The sequence below is a fragment of the Heliangelus exortis genome, chromosome 2 (assembly GCF_036169615.1).
Source record: "Heliangelus exortis chromosome 2, bHelExo1.hap1, whole genome shotgun sequence".
NCBI lineage: Eukaryota > Metazoa > Chordata > Aves > Apodiformes > Trochilidae > Heliangelus > Heliangelus exortis.
The window spans coordinates 84,294,533-84,315,765 of record NC_092423.1 but is presented as its reverse complement, the minus strand read 5'-3'; the positions used below and the strand labels follow the sequence as shown (position 1 = coordinate 84,315,765).

Sequence of the window (21,233 nt, the reverse complement as noted above, 5' to 3'; positions counted from 1 at the left end):
GTTGTTACATTGAACATAAAATCTGTCAATAGATGAGATTAGACTTGGTTAAGTCCCATATGAAATGCTTTGACTCATGTGGTTGGGGACCATTTCATATCAGGTGGTAGAACTTATGCATAAATAAAGTCACCTACAAATCCGTTTTTGGTGGTGGCGGTTTTTTTAACTTTAACTATGCTTTTTTTAATTTTCTTTTTCAATTCAATGGCAAGAGTAAAAAAAGAAAACAAAATTTTGGCAGATTAATAAGGTGCAAGGAACATCATGGAGAGTAGCAGGGGAAAAAAAAGGCGTATATCCTGGCACATGCACTTACCTCTCACTGAGATCTTCAACACGCACAAAGCTTGAGTTTGACTGACCACATGGACTGGCAGGGGCTGATAAAGTGCTTTTGCTGTTCTGGACCGAGTGCCTGCGGCTCCTTCTACGTTCCAACCCCCTCCTCTCACTAGCACCAAGACTGACCCTTCTCCGGTCCTTGCGCCCACTGGGAGGGGGGTCAGCACTCTCATCTCCATCCTCGTGTCTCAGCGTCATCTGAGAAAGGCAGGAAGAAAGGCATGGTTTCTAAGACAGTTAATCACAGGATTATGAAATGTTAAGGGTTGGAAGAGACCTCTGAAGATCATCTAGTCCTTTCCCAGAGCAGGTTCACCTAGAGTAGGTTGCACAGTACAGCCTCCAGGTGGGTTTTGAATGTCTCCAGAGATGGAGACTGCACTACCTCTTTGAGAAGCCTCTAGGTACTTTCTTTAGGTATTTACTTAAGTTCTTCACACTTAGGCTCTAAAAATTAACTGATTTCAACATGAGTTAACTCTTCTGAGTATCACCATTTCTATAGCTATCTCAGTAAGTTACTGTCTATCCATTAATGCAGTGTAGCAGCTCTAACAGTGAAATTTTATACTCACGCCTTGGACTTAATTCTCTTTATTTCCTTCAAATATATTTCGGTGACATCTTTGCGCTGGTGAAATCAACACAAAAAACTCTCACAAGTTGACAGATTTAACATTTTTTTCATGTTTAGACATGACACTGTCACAATTGAGTGGAAGTTATTGTCTGCTATTTTAGTAAGCATTTTAGAATACTGCCATAATTTCTTCTAGCCAAGGCAGGAACAAGCAGATGTATCTATATCTACATTCCTTTTGAAAATGCCAGTTTTTACAGTTCTCCCCAAAAAGTAAACAGGAAAAAAAACAACCTAACAAACAAAACTATTTCTGTGAGCTGGTAGCACAGCAGATTGTAATTAAAAAGTGCAGGCACACATGTCCCCTAAGCCTCCCGACTTGTAGGTTAGCATAATGACTTTCATGCATGCCTTTCAGTGGAAAATTCAGTATTTCCTGCCAGTTCAGAAGCAGTCAATACCAAGGAACATATGTATAGTATCAGAAAAGAATGATGCTGAGATCAGCAGTACCACAATGACATTTGAGAGGAATGCCTGACACAGGTCTGGAGCTCACCAGTTGAGCTCCTGTAACACCTACTACCTTGAACTACAGCATGCTGTTGACATGTCAGTGTGACACCCCTCTAACAGAAACAAAATAAGTGGTACCTTAGGGTACGTGAGGAGTGATGCCACTGGAAGTAACAACTAAGTCACTGGTGGGTCTCGTGTGAAACACAGCTCAACATTTAAATCATCTCTATATGAGAAAGATCCATTCAAGTAGGCAGAGGTACAGAATAGGGTGATCTGGGTGATCAGAAGAACTCATACCTTCTTCTTTCTCTTAGACTTGTTACTCTGGTAATTCTTACCAGAAGTGACCAACAAAACAAAGGCAGAGGGAAGGGTGATATCTCTGCCCAGGGTGTAAAATTTATTTCAGTGGAGAAAAAGGGATTTTTCAGATAAAGGACAACACTGACAGAAGAATGTGTGCAAGCATCTCCAAATTTAGTCTGGTCATCAAAACAAAGTGTGTACCCAACTAAGCCAACTGCTAATTTTGCAACCAAGTCTTTCAGTAGGCACAGCATGTGCAAAAAAAATCCCTGCTTTTAAGATTAATGATCATCTTTAAAACAGGATTTTGTGAGCTGATGCCTCTGACAACAGAAAAAGAAAGACAAAAATGAAGCCCTCTCATTTTCACCTTCTTCTTTTGGCCTGACTCTTCTTGCAAACTGCTGTATATAAAACTTAACTCTGCTGCAGTTTGTGAAGTGACATGAGTGCAGAATTGATGCAGAAAATGGAGAATCCAAATCCTTTGCTGGACTTAAGAGTTATTTCATCACACCAGAGCATGACTTCACATTTACATCAACTTCAGCCTAAACCTCAATGCTCCAACACTTCCTGAAGTCTGACAAGAGGCTGATTATTAAGAAATTTGCTGTGTTGCCCTTACATATAAATACTTCAGAAGTAGCTGTTCCTTACAGAGTCACTCACTACCCCATTGTTGCAAACTGTATAGGATCTGGTCCTATGTAAACTCCTAACAAAGGACTTGCTGGGTATTCATCTGCAGAACAAGTGGTATTTGTGAAGCTGAGTTCAGCTGAACCTTTTTCATTAGCTGAATTATTCTGTGTATGTAAGTAACTTCCACATACTTCAGGACATGTAACTAGCAATTTGAGAAAGTTTTAATTGCAGGCAGAACTGCCTCAAAGGAGGCTCGTGTATGTGCTGCTTTGCCTTGGAGTATGCTCCAGCTTTAGTATAAAATGTATTTGCATTAAACACAGCTATTTACTGTGGCGGGTCACATATAGAAATGTGTGGAATACTTCTCCCAACCAGATGGCTTTCTTTTAAAATAAAATAGATAACCAAATATCACCTAGGTTACATTCCCCCCCTCCTCTTGGCTTTGAAGTTTGCACAAGCTGTAAGATGCATAAAACAGGGCATGTTATGTTACCTCATAAATGTTAAATTGCTCAACTAAGTCCAAGTCTGTTCCTTTCTTGTTCAAGTGTCTCTGTGAAATAGCTTCAATGCCGAGCTCTTCCAGACAGTCCACCACGTCGTAGAAAGAGTCTTGATCTGGCAACCCCGACAGTGTCTAAGAATCAAAGGAAAATAATTTAAATCTGTTTGTTTTGAAAAGAAATAGACAAAGGTTTTTAAGAGCGGGTGGTAAGTGGTGCTATGTATGATTTCAATAAAGTAAAACCCATGATGTGGGATTAGAGACACCGCTAGAAAAAAAACAAGTGGCACAGCTTTTAACAAACAACTGTGCACTGTGTAGAAAAATGACTAATTGGCAAAACAAATAATGTTGTTATTTCATAGAAAAAAATATGGAAAATGTGGGTCTTTAAAATACACAGTTGGACTCTTCCTGGCTTCAGTCAAGGACAGATTTAAAGAACACAGAATGTTAAAGCATTAAACACAGGGATAAAAGCAAAGAGAAAGGAAAAAACGGTTTAGCTAAGAACAGTGAAGTTGATTTCCTACTGATTCCTGTCAGTTTGGCCTTAAGAAGAAAACGTTCAGTGCACAGCTGTGTGATGTCAGGACAGCAGGAAATATCCTGCACCATGTGCCTACTGTCCTCCACACCTGCAGCAAAGGTCATCCCCTTGATGCACAAATTGTTTTATATCCCAGAGATACCGACTCCTCTCCTCCCTTCCTCCCTTTCAGCTTTAAAAGTCTTACCGAGCGTACACCCAATCCCTAACTCCTATAAAATATTACAAGATTTACTAATCCTTGATTAAGGGGTAAATTGTTACCAGTGACAATGGAGAAGAGCTTTTGCACACTAGAAAAAAAAGAATGCCAATAACAACAGCTATTGAAAATTAACTGTTTGAAGTCAAGAGCATTGTATGGCACCTGCTCTCTGTTCAAGAAAGAACTTTTCCAACCATTTTTTTTTTTCTTTTTTTTTTTTTTTTTTTTTTTTGTGAATTCAGAAAACTGGGAAAAGAAAGGTTGTCTTCTGCAGTATGCCATGTAAACCATAATATGCCACTGCAGTGTACAGAGCAAAAGCTCTACAGCTTTAGAGCAGAGTGATGCAAGGGAAGAAAGAAGACATCGGCATTCAAAAACTTTGTTAAAAGCACAAGCAAACTTCATTTACCAGAGTTGAAGACACTACTGTCCTGGTTTGTCATTGATTTCTGCTGCTCTTTATGCAGAAAAATCAATCTAATCCTGCACATGCTGAGCAGCAATTACTAAAAATACCATGCAACCGACTTGCAGAGCAACATATACCTCATAGCAAGAAACAGCCTATACAGAGGCATTTCTGCAAAATATGGGAGAATGCACCCTGGAAGCAACACAGTTGTTCTGGATTAGCTCACCAGAGAGATGCTTATTTTCAAGTAGCTACCCCTCTACAAGTTAATTAGCTAAGTAACTTACTTATATTCCCACAAGAGGAGAGAAAGAGAAAGTGATAAAGATAGTACATGCAAAAAACAGGCCCTCTACAGAAAGCTCATCCTGTCTTCTCATGCTGGGGATGGGATGAGCTGTGCTCTGAGAATTCTGGTTTTCTGGAGACCAACTTTTCTGAGTGGCTTTGAGCAGCAGAGTGCAGAAGAGAACAGCCACTTTGCTGGGCTTGCCCCCCATACCATGAAGCTTTATATTCAGAAAGTGACTTGAATTAGTGTGAATAATAACAGACAGTTGACATACCCTGCCCCATTAATGCACTTCTTCCCTGTGAAATGAAGTATTTGAAAATGTGCATCATCGAGCTATTCTTTTATTTTTTATTTAAAACTAAACATGACACATGAACACCTTCTTCAGTCATTACAGGACTATTATCTGATTACCTGGTGAGGTCCACTGCAACAGAAATGCTTAGCACAAACACTGATGAAGTGTTAGGGTTATATATTCAGGGTTATATGTTCAGGCTCTAATTAAGCATTTATCTCTGTTCCAAACGGTATTTAAGCCTGTTTAAAACCCACCAAAGACCAAGGAACTCAATTTCCAGAACACTGCTGAAAACAGATACCATGTACATTTTGTTCTTTCCTGAACTGACACCTAGCACTGAGTAGAAATCTGAGGATTTAGCAGATGAAACCATCACACTGTAAATCTAATGTCACTTGAACACAGATCTGGAAATATTATACCAGCAAACAATATCTATCAGCCTTTATTTTACTTACAAAAGAAGTAGACAGCAGCTACCATGACCTGAGTGTCTTCAGGCACGTAAGATGTGATGTTCTACGTGCAGAAGAGTGGGCAATCATATCTTCTGCACACGAGTTATTTACTTCTTAAATATCAGAAAATAGTATTAATATTAATATTAATATGCAGATTACCTACCCTCAAGTATAGCTTTTTAAAAATCTCAGCTCAGACAGGCCGTAGACAAGGAAAACAGCAGCATAAGGTAGTATTTACTGGCAACCCTGCTTTTGTCAGCAGCCTTTTATTGGTTAATATAATTTTAAATCATGCAGCAGTGGAAATCCAGTTTTCACTTCATGCTAGTGGCCAGAACCAGACAACTGAACTCCCTAGTAAAGAAATCAAATATTTTCCTTTGCATGGTTTGTCATTAAACTCAGAGATCCATTTTCAGAGCCTAATGCATATCAAATTAAATTTCTAACATTATAGAATGAGATACTAAAGTGCACCACTAGTGTCACAACAAGGTCAGTTTAATCTAGCTCAGGAGAAAGATTTTTGCAGCAACTAACACAAGACATGAAGTGCTTGCATAAATGACTGAAAAATTCTGGCCTGTGATACTAGAAAACAAGAGTTTCTAGTCTACATGCTCCTGGTGGCTTCATAAAGGAAACAAGCAGAGATAAAACCAGCACTGCACAGGTCATACATTGGGCAGGTCCTCCCAAGGTCCTTGCTCCTTCCTGACTTCCTTCTTAAGCTCCAAATGATACTTCCATATTGAAATACCCATACTAGTCCCAAATATTTCCTCCTGCTCTGAAGATTGCATGGTACAAAGTCAAAACCTGCCTAGAGAACTAAAAATCAGTCACTTGGAAAAGCATGTTTAAACCATACACTGCTTTGCCTGCTGAATTTTGTTACATTACCTAGCCTAGACCAAAACTGGGATTTGAAACCTGAAACTATTCAGAACTCAGGTGTTCAAAGGAAACATCATATGAATGTCAAGACTCATTCCTATGCCTCTATCCAGTTTTGGCTTGAGGGAGCATCCTTGAATTAATTGTTATGTCATTTTCCAAGTTGCTTTCCCAAGCTCCTGTGGAAACTCTGCGCAGCTCTGAGTTTCCTCTCCAGTGGCTGCTTTTGGAATGGTGAACTAAATTAAAACCAAAACTCCAGTTCAAGAGCTTTGAGCTTGATGTATTTTCTCACCAACATTTTCAACAAATTGCAAACAATACATTTTACCTACCACTAACTGTATCAGTGGTAAGAAATGCAAGAAAACAAAGAAGCTGTACTGAGGGTTAAAAAAATAAAATAATAAAAAAAAAATATGGGAATGTAACAGCCAAATGTTTTCCTACATGACAAAACCTATTAGACAACATGCTCAACTGGTAACAGCAAATATATTCTTCTCATTACAGATCCTCAGTTACATTTTTGAACAAAATCTGCCATAAATTATTGCTAGGCTGTGTCTGTCTGAAGACCAAAAAGAGTCTTTTTGTATTTTTTAGAATACATAGCCCTGGATAACAGTAGTACCTAGTATAAGTAGTAAGTATGGTGCCTTTTTTCATTTACAAAACAATCCCAGTACAAAGTTGTGGTGCAGAGAGTGTACAGACAACAGAAAGTCCATTTGGTGTGCAATGCTTTACATGCAAGTCCAAGTAATACAAGAGGGATTACTTTGGTAATCTGGTTACTTTGCATCCACCAGTCTGGGTACCTCTACAGGGCCCACACACAACAAAGAGAGACATTAGCTAAATGTTCCATGGTACAGTGAAAAGAACTATATGCTAAATAAATATGCTTCAGGGCAATAGCTGAGTTTTCAATTGCTTTGGGACAGAAAGAAGCATCTCTCATGTATATGTTTTCCCAGTTTCTTCTAAACCATCTAATGAGGCCAATGCCAGACAAGGAGATGTAAAGTGATCACTGTTCCAGCGTGGCAGTTGTGATGTTCTTAAGGCAGGTCACCAAAAAACAATGTGCCAGCTGCTGTTTTAACACCATACTGACCTGAAACAGCAATTTTGCAACTCCAGATCATGGACCACTGGTGGGTGGTACTCTGCGCTCCCACTGGTAACCACTGGAAGCTGGTGCTTAAATTCTACTCTTACACTGGACTTGATAAAAGACATTCAGTGCTTAATCTGACTAAACCAATGTGTTCATTCTTATACACCTCATAACTATTTCTTCTATCTTTTAAAAATATTTTACTATATGATATTTGAAACAAAAAGCAATATTAAAAACAGGTAAAAAAAAGTCAAGAGTAACCTTAAGAGTACAAAGCTTCCAGTGTTATCTCAATAATGAAGAAGCTTTATAGGAAGCAAAAATATAGTGAATTGAATGCAACACAGAATTTTCTTTTTGCATTTGATGAATGTGTTTTTTATATTTACATAAAGGAATAACAAAGGTTTTAATCTATCTGGACCTTAGTAATAAAAATGAAGAAAACAGAAATTAGAACAAAATCTAACACATCATAGGAACTGACCAAAGGGAGATATCAAAGGTTATACTGGAACTATACATATTTGGAAGTATCTGCATGGGATCAGATTCATTTAAGAGATTCACTAATACCCAAAGCCCCCCAAATTAAGACCAGGTTAATGAAGTATAAGTAAATTGGTTAAGCATTAAAAAAAGACGCTGAGTCTGGGCAGATGCATTTTGTGCTCCTAGGCAGGAAGGTAAACAGTCTGCAAATGTATACATGGGGAAAGAAAAACGAGTAGAAATATGCTTCCATGAAACAAATTCCTTGTCAGGACTCTGCCTGCATAGTCAACTTGGAGATTTCCTCGCCTAGAGAAGTTGAAACCATCTGAGCTTTCTTTGTATTCTCTGCGGGGGAAAAAAATTACAACTGTGACATGCTGCTTGCTGTTTTCTCTATAATCAGGAAAAAAAATCCCATTAAAAACATCATAAAGCTGTCCGTAAGCCAGATCATAATTAGAAGTGTGGCATTGTGGGGTTCCTCTCTTCCTTGATCTTTATAACTGCCTTGCTCCTCTGACTGCAGGATGCTTTTTCTTTTTGTGTATTTTTAAAGAACTACCTCCTCCTAAAAATAGCCTTAAATGCAGTGAAAAACTCAGACTAAAGGAATCAACTATAGGATAATAGAAGAATCAACATAGAACAAAATTTTTGAAGAAGTCAAACGTGAGGTAGATTACGGTTGTACAAAAAATGATCAAGAGAATTACCTCAGAAAGCAGAAATAGTACCCCAGGAATGGGGTATAAACCAGGGAGGTATAAACTGGAGATGTTAAAAACTAATTGCTTCAGCTTCAATAGCAGTTATGGACAGACAGAAGCATACGAAGCTGGTGATACCTTTCAGACAGGACATCAGTGAGATAAGGTGGTCTTTTAAGTCAAGAGGATCCTTGCTACCATGTAAGCAAGAGCAAGGGTGGCTCAGAGTAAAAGTACCATAACATCAGTGATGGCAGCAGATGTTAGTCCTTCTCAGGCATATTTGCTGGGCAATATCCATCATTAAGAAATTATTTTATCTGAAAAAAATACCATAGCAAACCACAGCCCCAACCATGTAGCCATGAGCACAATAAGCTGGAAGCTTGATTTACAACCTCCACTGACAACCACAAGATATTTAAATTATTATTAATAATAATAACAATAATGCACAATACTCTGGCCTATTAAGTAAAACAATACTTCACATGGTTATTTTTATTTGCTAGCAGTATGTTGATTCTCTGTGCTCAAAAAAAAAAAAAAATTTAATTTTAGTCCCCTTGAGTTTTGTTTAGGAGTAGATGCTAATTTTAAGGAATTTACACTATTAAATTTCTAACTTTTATGGGCCTTTTGCTTTCTCCCTCGTCCTAGCATAAGTGAGTACTTTGGTAAACACTTGATTTTACTTCAAAACCACTAGTTGTAATACAGGACAGTAGAAAATACAATGAAAGAAGAAAAAAGCAGCCTCATTTTTTTAAGTAGAACCACTCTCACTAGTACTTAGACCTGTTAAATTCATCATATTTGATTTTCAGTAAAAAACAATTGAAACTAGAAAACTGTACACAGTGCAAGCCTTTGTGAACATGTGATCATCAGTGCTTGATTTTCCTTCTCCTCTTGGATCAAGTGTTGAGTTGGTTAGCTGAGTTTTGGTTTTGCAGTGCATTGTCAGCACTGGGAGAAGTACCATATCATAACATGTTTCTGAATCTTGCAAAATAGCAATTCTTGTCCCAGCTGCTGCCTTTGGGTGACTGCAAGACAAGTAACAGAGTGTGACAAACAATCAGAGTGTGGTGACTGATTACATATTGTGCTGCAACTTCTCCAGGACAGGTCTCCTCTGTCATACATTCTCAATGTGGAAGATCATTATACACCTGAAAAGACCAACATTATCTCCACCAGGTATTCTAACAAACTAAACAAACCTTGTTAATCAAGGTCATTGCGTAAACCAGTAGTTCAGTATCAACCCCATCCTTCTCCTCCAGGATTTCCATGATGTTGGACCACGGCTTGGCTCCTAGGGAAAAAACCAAAAAACCAACACTGGTGAAAGTGGTCAAAATGGAAAGCTGTAGCAACAATATTTAGCCAAGAGGTAGCAGAAGGTGCAGTAATGTGACCAGGTAATGTGACCAGATCAAGGGAAAACACAGTAGTCTCCAGCTTCCTCTGCTGTCTCTCCCCTGCTTAAGAGAGAGGGAAATGAATGCAGACAGGGAAAGCTACAGCACATCCTCATCTGAAATATGCCAGGGGGGCTTTCCCCAAAGGTATCAAATTCCCACTTTCGGTGAAGGAAGTTTCCTTAGTCCATTTATCTAGACAGTGAACTTCTAAAACCACGCAGGAGGAATTTTACCCTACATATCATAGGTTTCTATAGACTTAGATGAATCTTCAATAAAAATCCTCATGCTACTCTCTCAGCACATCTGATGCTTACATTCCTAGTGATAACACTGAATTACACTGCATTAAAGTAAGCCTCGTTAACAAAAGAGTGCAGGAGAGAAACTCTTTTCTCAAAGTACAGGTTGTGTGGCTTGGATACAAGAAGTGATCAATGAGGGGAAAAGATTTTTGTTCTGGTTCATACTCAAATTATTTTAATAAGAATCCTCCCTACAGAACTTTCACATGCATTTCTTTCATTTTTCCACTAAGGTAAAAATTTGTGCTTCTAGTTATGACATATTTGCTTGATCTGCATGCTGGTTTGTGTTTGCATGATTGTCTGATGCCAAAATCCAAGTGGCTTAACGAGTCATAGTGTCAAAAATGGCAGACAGGCAGTGCCAGTCATACTCAAGATAATATCTTGTGTGGAAGGTACCTTGTAAAACCATCCTATTTCCTAAAAGGCAGATAGTTGCACTAACTAAAGAAAAAACCCCACATAACTATTTTATCAAATAAACTAAATTCAGTAATGCAAGACCATAATTCAGTGTTTTGTTTGGACTAAAATTAAAGGTGAGAAGGATAAAACAGAGAGCTAACTATAATTTAGCCATACTCAATTCAACTACACGAGCATAACTGCAACAGTCTTTGAATTTCAGAGAGAAAAATGTAGTGTTCCAGCAGCTCATACCCTCTATAAACTAGAGGGATGACTATAGTTTGACAATAATCAGGCAGTATAATGCAGATTTTTCACCCCAGCCACCTGTTGCTGATTGATCAGTGACCCCATTGTTAAAACTCTGCACGACTCTCCCAGTGATAATTGTCCTTGTTTATTCATGCTGATATTAATACATATACATATATATATATATACATGGCTACACAGACATGAAGTCTCTGCTAACCAAGGTGACTGCAGTGTAGTGTGTGGAAAAGCCTGTCTGTTAATGAAAACACAGACAGCAATATTTCTCCTGTTTTATTTTCCCTTCTTCTTGAGGTATTGTCTGATCTTTACTACTCAATAATAAATCAGAGCTTTCTTATGCTGAGCAAAATCAAAGTCACTGTCACCTTTCCAAATCTATTTATGTGCATTACTAATTAAATACTAATTCAAAAGCGTAGCTGTTGTGAAAATGCACCAGACACCTTTATACCAGATTCTCTATATTACCAGACATTTTGTACAGTAAATTTTCAAAACACGTGGAACTAATTCACTTGGTTCACAGATGATATGTGATCATCAGGAATGATATCCTCACTACAGAAATGTCTTCCTGTGGTTTCCAGTGATAAATAAAAATGAAAGAAAATAGGAAAGAGAATTAGAATGGGGAAACCATGCAAGTTGGACTTGTAAGAATGACATCTTAAAAAAGTGAGTCAATAACAACATAAAAATTAATTATTTAATCCATACTGCATTATTCAGCGAGTGTGGTTCTAGGGAAATATGCCTTTACTTTGCAGGCAGTTTTTATTCTTATTGGAACAATCCCCTTTTCTTCTTAAAAATAATTTGAAATTTTTGAATTTTGTTTGAAATTTTTGCTTGAACTTCTTGGTAATTCTCCATTATCATAAAAGTATTTTCAGGATCACTGGTTGTTTTACTTTGAGGATGACACAGAAATTTGCTTCCACCTGGGCTGCTTCTCTGTTTCAGAATACAATTTTTTAAAATGTTAATCAGGCAAGGTTTCTAGTAAGGCTTACTTGTAATAGTTCATTCATCTTTCAAAGGCTTTAATTGAATTGCTGCTCTTAGGAATTTACCAAAATCTAACCTTAAATCTGAAATACTTGAAATCAAGAGAAAGTAGTACGATCCATGATTTTGATAGTGCTACTCTGATCTGTTCCAGCTTAAATCTTTCTTTCAAATGCTGCTTTTTTCTTTACAATCTCAAGCTGACAGCCAAGGAATGAACATGGAAATAATCACAAGGCAATTTACCCATCTGGGGACAAAGTATTTCTGGAGTGGAATTTGCACCATGAACTTAGTGCAGGACTATACTTGGGTTAATATTCCTTGCTAATATAAAATGAGAGCCTATAGCTTCCAACCTATGATCTGGACAGCATGGGACACAGGCAGGTGTCTGCTCTCATCCACTGAGCTTGAATTTCCAAGTATGTTCCTGAAGAGTCACCACTAAAGATTAGAGAACAGGCTAAAGTCTACATGAAAAGATTAATTTTCAAGGCAATGTTCTTTTAATGATAGGATAATAGCGAAAAAGACTTCTCCTTTCAAGATGCATAGAAAAGCTTTCTGAAATAGATCTTGGAAAATCACACATTAAAAAAAAATGATGACTTTTCTGCACTCATTGGCTGCTGTAGCGAAACAATGATGCTCATACATGACATAAAAAAAAGTATATTTTCCATTTTCCTTTAAAGGAAAACGTATTTTGGAGAATATTGTATGTTCTCCATTTATACATGAAGAAGAACCCACGAGGAGGACACTATCACGCAGAGCTAAAACCTACCACTTCCATTTCCATGTAAGGGTCAGAATATAACAAATACTGAACAACCAAGACTCAATCTAGGTCTGACAATGTGTATGTATTTCTAGGAAAAAAATGTAAACCCATTTAATACTTCCCTATTACGAAGTTTATTTTTTAAAACAGCGAAGTGTAACCTCTTATGACTGCCAATTCTGGGAAAGGTTTACTTTTCAGCCTGTCTCCTCCACCCTCTCGTGATGTACAAGAATGATGATGCAGAAGAATCATGATGTAGCATCCCAGCAATTCTTCTGGGGGAAGACTGAGACGTTCCCATAAGGTCATGACTTCCATGCAAGACTCGTCACAAAATTGATGGGAGTGATGAAACATATTCACTGAAGTGAAAGATCAGAGGTCGAGTTTTGTGTGTGTTCTGCCTTCTAATGGGTGAAATGAGAACTGCTCAAATGCCTTTCTTGGGTGTCTCATTGCTAACAAACAGCTCATTATTGTGGCCACTCTGAGCCCCAGCCCTGAAACTACTTACAGCACTCCCAGTAGTCATGCAGGAGGCATAAACACTTGGAGAACTATGGGGTTGCAATAATTAGTCCTATATTAAATCCATATAGTCCACTGAATAATGTTGCCCATTGGTTTAAGTCTCATTCTCTTCTCAGTTTCCTCTCTAAATGTTTTTATATATGAATCTCAGAAAATAAAAATAATTTAATGCCTTGCACAAAATCTTGATATCACAGCTACACAGGACGTTGAGTATAAACCATGGAAAAGCTTTCATCAGGCCAGAACCATACATGTGGACTGCCATCAACTTACATAGTGCCTGCCCCTAGTGCCATAGGGGCACTTTCCCTAGGCTGGAAAGATATTAATACTTTTGGAAAGACCTCAACATCTTGCATTCCTGTCTATTTAAATATGACTTAACACATAGCTTTCCATCATACCTACAATATGGGCATTAATTTAGCAGATTATCTGACTCTGTGTGAAATGGCAGGAAAAGCAGAGATACTGATAGTGTGGGACATTTACAAGCATGTAGCAAGAAGTCATAGTTCACAGTCAGTATGTGGTAGTGTTCAGGTCAGCCACAGAGCTTTAATCCCTGCCCTAAAAATGCTTGTGATAAAGCAGCCCCAGACAGTACAGTGCAACACCAGCTCTGCTTTCCAGAGCCCACACAGTCCCAGGATGCTTAAACTGAAAAGAGATCAAAGTCCTCTGGGCTCTGAAACAAGAAAGGGAGGGGAAGTGGGATCTAGATGGAAGTATAACCAGAATCTGCTTCCTATATGATGAGGGCCATACAGTTACTCACTCATGGTTTGCTTGTATCTGAGACCAAATTCGGCACTTCCACAGATATCTGTGCTTGGGTTTGCATATGGATGCATTCTTGCATAGAAACCACATGTGGGATTGCTTTGAAACCAGGCTATTATGGGGTTCTTTATGTTAATCATGTGTGGTACACATGTTGAGGAATTATGTCATATCTCATCACCTTGTATGTACATGAAACATTGGACTTTTTTCAAAGCAGTGATAAACTTAATTATATACCTGCAAGATTTATGAGAGTTTCAAGAAAAGGCACATCATTTTTTCTTCCTCTGTATGCTATTCCATTAAATGAGTCATTAAAGAAAGGTACTCCTCAGTTATAAGCCACTAATTTCAAATAATAAATTAAAGCATAGCACATACACAGCCAAAAGTGAAGGACTATTACGCTGATGACCTAAAAATAACTAAAACAAGAAAAAAAAAAAAGTCTTTTCTAGCCAAGAGTAACAGTTTCATGAGAAGGGAAGGGGAAGGGGAAGGGGAAGGGGAAGGGGAAGGGGAAGGGGAAGGGGAAGGGGAAGAGGAAGAGGAAGAGGGAAAGGAAAAGGGAAAAACGAGTATTTGGGGCTAAGTTGTTTGTAAGAGTTCATTAGACAATCCTCCAACCCACAGGTATGAGAATGCCCATAAACCCTCTCCTCTTGATCCTATACAAGTATCGATCTAACTAGATGCATCACTTTTTTTTTTTTTTTTCCCCACATGTTTTCTGTTGTTACTGAAGTTGTTCTATTACTTAAGGACATGTACATATTTGCCTAAGTCTGTTTTGCACACACAGAAGGGAATACACAGTGCATGGTAGTGTATTTAGGGTCCTCATTTCTCCCTATGTGAACAGATGGCAATTTGAACATGTTGAGAATACCAGAGCTCAGAGAGCTGAGGAAATACTGAGGATGACTGTAAAAATAAATCATAGCCTTTACAATTACATGAATATTGTAATTGCCTTTCTGCTTATGGCATTGTAAGGCTTGTGGTTTTAATTCAAAACAGAAAGGTTTTTTTGTGTCTTTTCAACGCACATACTGATACCTAAAAGCAAAACCTGGCTACTTTCTCCTATTTCTGGCACCACCTTTCTCCCCATCCCCTGAATTTTTTTTTGTTTCATTTTTACCGTATCAAGTCACTCAAACAAGTTCAGCATGGAGGCAGTTGCTCCACAGAAGGGATCTTGCTTTCAACCTCCATGTGTCTGAGACCACAACAATATCTCTCCCAACCTCAAAAACTCTCCTTGAGGCAAAGGAATGTTTTGCATCAAGAGAGAATGCCCTGGGAGCTTAGCAATGGCTTTGTGGGAAGAACAAGAAAGAACCATTTTTGTTCTATTTATTTGTAAAAAATACAGTATACATATTCAAGTATTTTTCATGAGCCTGAAGGGTAACAGATTTCATACCATAATATCTGCTCAAGGGCTTTATTTTAATGTAACAACAGATGGTTTTACTTTTACTATAAAGCTTGTACTATTACTGACCTCGTCTTCCTCTTCAAAGGGATTACACTGATTAGATATCATTTTCTCTCCTAAATCAGACTGCTGCTTCCCAGAAGGAAGACGAAAGACGGTCTGGCCCAAGAAGCCTCCAAGGTCAGAAGATGCAATGGGGCTCACTTTGTGTGTGGGCGCAGGGATGGGGCAACGACTGCAGTGCACAGAGAAGCAGCTGCGTTCCTCAGCTTTTCTCTCACTTTCCCACTATAATTCATTTCTCAAGACAATCTTTAAGTGCATGAATATTTAAAATGCTTTTAATCATGAAATGAAAAGTATGTCAAACAAGGCAGGCATCATGACAGCTGCCCTAGAAACACTGAAATCAAGGATGAGATGCCACCCTGATCGCAATGATGCTGGGATTTTGCACCCCCCGAGTAGGGCTACTCACCTCTCTTTTCATCAACAGTAGATACTGCCTGGATTAAAAGGGGTGCGTTGGATTCAGTGTACTCCACGAACACCAGCAGCAGCTTCAGTGCTGTCTTTACCACCAGGCGGAACTGGAAGGAAAGAAGTGCAACTCATCATTCAGCAAAACACAGCATTTCCAGATGTGCTGCATGACACTGGGCAAGGCGCAAGCGCAGCAATTCAGATCTGGTACTAACACACGGACGAAGGAGATTAAACTGAGCCAAGAACAAAAAAAAATTAAAGGTGTCATAGACTCATATTAAGTCAGGCGTTGGAAGGGACCTCGGAAGATCATTGAGTCCAACCCCCCCAGCCAGAGCAGGGTCACCTATAGCAGGTCACATAGGAATGTGTCCAGGAGGGCTTTGAATGTCTCCAGGGAAAGAGACTCCACAACCTCCCTGGGCAGCCTGTGCCAGTGCTCTGTCATCTTCACAGTGAAAAAATTCTTCCTTACATTTATACGGAACTGCCTATGCTCCAGTTTATAACCCTTGTCTCTTGCCCTGTTGTTAGTCACCCCTGAGAAAAGCTCTACTCCATCCTCCTGGCACTCACTTCCTACATATTTATAAACATTGACGAAGTCACCCCTCGTTCTCCTCTCCTCCAAGGTGAAGAGCCCCAGTTCCCTCAGCCTTTCCTCATAAGGGAGATGTTCCACTCCCTTCATCATCTTGGTCACTCTGTGCTGGACTCTTTCAAGCAGTTCCCAGTCCTTCTGGAACTGAGAGCCCCAGAACTGGACACAATGTTCCAGATGTGGCCTCACCAGGGCAGAGCAGAGGGGAGGAGAACCTCTCTTGACCTACTGACCACCCTCCTTCTAATGCACCCCAGGATGCCATTGGCCTTCTTGGTCACAAGGGCACATTGCTGGCTCATGGTCATCCTTCCATCCATCAGCACCCCCAGGTCCCTTTCCCCTCTGCTGCTCTCCAACAGCTCAGTCCCCAACCTGTACAGGTGCCTGGGGTTGTTCTTTCCCAGATGCAAGACTTTACACTTGCCCTTGTTGTAATTAATTTAATTTCTGCCTGCCCAACTCTCCAGTCTGTCCAGGTCCCTCTGAATGGCAGCCTTCTGGGGTGTCAGCCACTCCTCCCAGTTTTGTGTCACCAGCAGACTTGCTGGTAGTGCACTATTCCCTCATCCAGGGATTGAACAGTATTGGTCCCAGTACTGACCCTTGAGGTATTCCACTAGAAACAGACCTCCAACAAGACTCCATCCCATTGACCATAACTTTTTCAGTTGGCTGAAATTTCCATGTGGTCTCCTAGGGAAATCTCAACAGTCCATGAACCAAAAAGAAAGCTTAATGTTGCCAAATGTCATAAAAGGTTGAACATCCCACCTATCCATGCACCTATGTATAACCCTTATAACTGCTGTCCAAAGCCTGATGTACAGAGAATCTACTGAGCTAAAAATGCACATTTGCCCCTATTTCTCAACACACTATTTCCCCCTTCCCTGTGAGCTTTTCATGCTGTCAAGATGCTGAACGATGGGACAAGTTCGTCTTCAATTTTTTTCTTATAGTGCCTATATTTTTGTTTAAATAACTAAATACATTGAAATTCACCTGTTTACAGAACATGGAAAAAAGTGTGTTTGATCTTCAAATGTAAAACCTGTCACAAAATATGCACATTATTGAGCTTTCTGCCTTATTCTGCTTTCTGTAGTTTAATTTTTGAACATTCCTGGGGGTGGGGAATTTCACATTGGTATAACAGATCTACTGGAAATCAATATCCCAACTCCACCAGTTTCATCACAGCTCTTCCATTTCCAGAGGGAACCATTTGATGATTAGATAATTTTCAAATCACTGAATAGGAATTTTCATGTCAGGCTTGACATGAAAAAAACAAGTCTCAAGGGAGAATTTGGAATTCTTAATAAAAGGACATATGAAAGAGAATGACTTTTTAATAGGCAAGATGCTACATGCCCAGCTGAGAGGATTTTTACTAGGAGAATTGATTCTAGGCCAAATCTGTTATATTCTCAATCTAAATAATGGATATAAAGGCACATAAATGATGATACACCACTGGTCCCAGAAGCACAATTTCCCACCTACTGCAGTTGAATCAAGCTTGAGAAAAACAGGTATTTGCAAGTTTACTGTATTTTTCTGCTACCTTGTTTTTCAACAAATCTATCCAACAGTGTGTAATATTTTTATTGAGAAATCTATAATAATGTGGTCAAACACATAGGCCATTGGTAGACTTTTCGTTTTACTTTAAGACATATTTAGGTAGTGATAAACCATGCTCCAGAAAATCCCTGTCTTTGTTTTACCACATTAAGTTGGTATGCAGTCTGAAACATAACAGCCTGTCTCACCAAGTGGGAAAGGAAAAAAAAATAATTAAAAAATCATTATACTGCATTGCTAGACTGTTTCAGAAATATATATACATATAGATATATACAGATATATATATACAGGTTATATATATATAGGTTATATATATATATATATACAGGTTCTGTTAGTATTAGCTAATTCCCATTCCCTCCGTTTTTCATGTCCTTGCAATGCAACTGTCCTAAGAGGCAAAGAATCACTATTAAACATTTTATCCATGCACTCAGAGACAGCAACTGTGTTTATATTCTAAAAAAGACTGTAAACACAACAGGCATGGACTCAAGCTACTGTGTAGAGATAAATTTAAGGTAGTAATGAGCTAAATGCAGGTTGCAGCTTACTCCTATAAACATTTTGGTGTGAACAGCAATTCAAGCATCTTGGGCTTTTCCCACTCCTGATGCACTGCAATGATACAACCTAGCAGTGTAAAATTTTCTGTTGTTGACTCATACTTTATTTATCATTGAATCAGTTATTTTTAGGGATGACAGCCTGGAAATCACAGTGACAAACCTGACAAGGTAAGAGGCTTAAGGTTACCTTAATTTGCAGCTGTACTGCTGCAGTGATCCTTCATAGATGCAGGGGACAGTCACATTAAAGGAAATTAAAATCTGATGGCAAATAGTCTGATTGTTCCTTAGAAAGGCACTGGTGATACATAAAAAAATAGCTTCCTCAGAACTGCACTTGGAAATCTGTGTATTTGCCTGGCAGGCCAATTCCACACTGTTTCTGCACTGCAATGACACTGCCCTTCACAATAAAGTCCAATTGTTTAATTGGCATATTTTAAGAAACTCCAACATGTTTCTACTTGTTTTGTAAAGTTATTTCATAAAACCAGAGTGACCAGATTACTGTAAACAATTCTAGCATTAATAAACTCCGCAGATAACCACTTTTCCTACTTGCTCATAAGGATCAGGATTCTTTCCCTATGAAGGAAATCTTGTACATTACTTTTGATTGTCCTTTTAAAAACCTCAAGGCTTGGCCACATGGCAACAATGGGGTGCATTCACACATAAATACTCAATGGCAAAGTTCCTGTCTATTTCCATTTGACAGCATCCAGACACACCAGCCTTATATCTGTTTTTTCCAAACCTCTTTTTCTTCCAAAGAATAAGAAGGATCTTCAGCAATGCCTTTGCTCTAATTGTTGCCTGCTGGCCATGGAGGCTGTGGTAATACGGAGCTAGTCCAGGTGCAATGTGCATCTACCATGCTACAAACCTTGTGGTGCCTCGGGGCAGCCCACTGCAGTTGTATCAGACCAAGGCTCAAGAGGGCTGATTATTTGGGTGCAGTTTGTCTGCAGTTGTCAACCAGCTGAGTTTAACAAGCTAGCAGATGACAGGTAAGGAATAAAGAGCATCCAGAAGCAGCCTCAGAGAAAAGGAATGATTAGAAAAGCAGGGTTTTGTTTGCCATTTAGCCAGCACAAGTACACTGTAAGCTCTGTTACTGCAAGTTTTCAGGGCTTATCCAGCTCCTCCCAAAACAGTCCATCAGCCCTGGGAAGCAGAGGTGTCTGTAGATGAAGGTACATATCATGGCAGCTTTCTGCTGGTAGTCAGCACAGACACCAGCTTTCAAAAAACCTGCATTTAAAATGCTGCTTCCTGCTCAAAAGAAAATGACATTTGAGAGCCCTGTGGGCATTTTTAAGCCTGTGTGCTGCTTTGGACACCTTGGTTATCCCTGCCCATGAAGGGGAGTTGGAGCTAGATAATCTTTAAGATCCTTTCCAACAAAGTTGTTAAACTGTGCTGGTCCCAGTACTGACCCCTGAGGAACACCATTTGTCACTGATCTCCATTTGGACATTAAGCCATTGACCACTACTCTTCGAGTGCAATCATCCAGCCAATTCCTTACCCACTGAGTGGTCCATCTGTCAAGTCCATGTCTCTCCAATTTATAGACAATAATGTCACGTGCAACAGTGTCAAATGATTTGCAGAAGCCCAGAGAGAAGACATCAGTTGCTCTTCCCTTATTCACCAGCACTGAAACCCTGCCCTAGAAGGCCACCAAATTTTTTAGGAGTATTTGTACTATGTGAAGCCATGTTGGCTGTCACCAGTCACCTCCTTATTTTCCATGTGCCTTAGCATAGCTTCCAGGATGATCTGGTCCAGGATCTTGCTGGGAACAGAGGTGAGACTGACTAGTCTGTAGTTCCCTGTGTCTTCTTTTTGGGATTTTTTTAACAACAGGGTTATGTTTCCCCTTTACAGTCAGTGCAAACTTCACTGCAGTCCTAGACTAAATCACACAATACCTGGACTTACTAGATTACTAGCTACCTGTGACCAACACAACCTTTGCAGACATCTTGCTGTGGGGCTTTTTAATACTGCTCTAGTGAGGCTTCTTGACAGAAGAGGGCAAACACTGAGCAGCATCACTGCCCCCTGGAAATTGAAGTCTTCAGCTGGCCAAAGGCCTTCCAAGACATCTTACAGTCTGTCATCCCCAAACTCAAGGACAGCCCAGAGCCTGACATGCTCACACTTAATAAACTCTAATTATCCAGCATGGCACCAAAAAAGTTTCTGAAAGGTCTCTTCCAGGGATATTTGCTACCAAGATGAATACAAACCCTGGTTTATTTTCTTATGTGGCCCCCAATGTGATGACCTACCTGTAAAATGATTCCTTCATAACCTCCTGTAGCAGCCCATGCATGTTAAGTGCTGGATATCACAATAGGAAGGGCTTTAAGCAAGACCAAGAATGAGTGTTTCACAACTTTCAAAATACCAAAGCTATTCAGAAAGTTTTCATTTGTGATTAACTATGATGATTATCGAAGTGGGTGATCCTTCAATCTTCGTGAGTGAATTCTAAAATATGTTTGCAGAGCATGCCTTTTCAATTACTGAAATAGCAGACAGCTACACTACAAATAAAATAACTGCGTGTCTCAAAACTAGGAGGTTGCTTAACAAGAAAAAAAAAGGAGCAATTC

At 39.2% G+C, this 21,233-nt stretch overlaps 1 protein-coding gene across 17 annotated transcripts in view; it reads right to left on the bottom strand.

Moving 5' to 3' along the window:
- FHOD3 (formin homology 2 domain containing 3) overlaps positions 1–21,233 on the bottom strand; it is a 383,672-nt gene that overhangs the window by 106,140 nt on the left and 256,299 nt on the right. For all 17 annotated transcript variants that reach the window (XM_071736789.1, XM_071736782.1, XM_071736783.1 and 14 more), the window contains exons 7-10: positions 15,836–15,947; positions 9,600–9,694; positions 2,904–3,047; positions 320–543 (exon numbers count right to left, since the gene is read on the bottom strand). In XM_071736789.1, the coding sequence (XP_071592890.1) occupies positions 320–543; positions 2,904–3,047; positions 9,600–9,694; positions 15,836–15,947 (575 nt within the window). The remainder of the gene's footprint in view (positions 1–319; positions 544–2,903; positions 3,048–9,599; positions 9,695–15,835; positions 15,948–21,233) is intronic.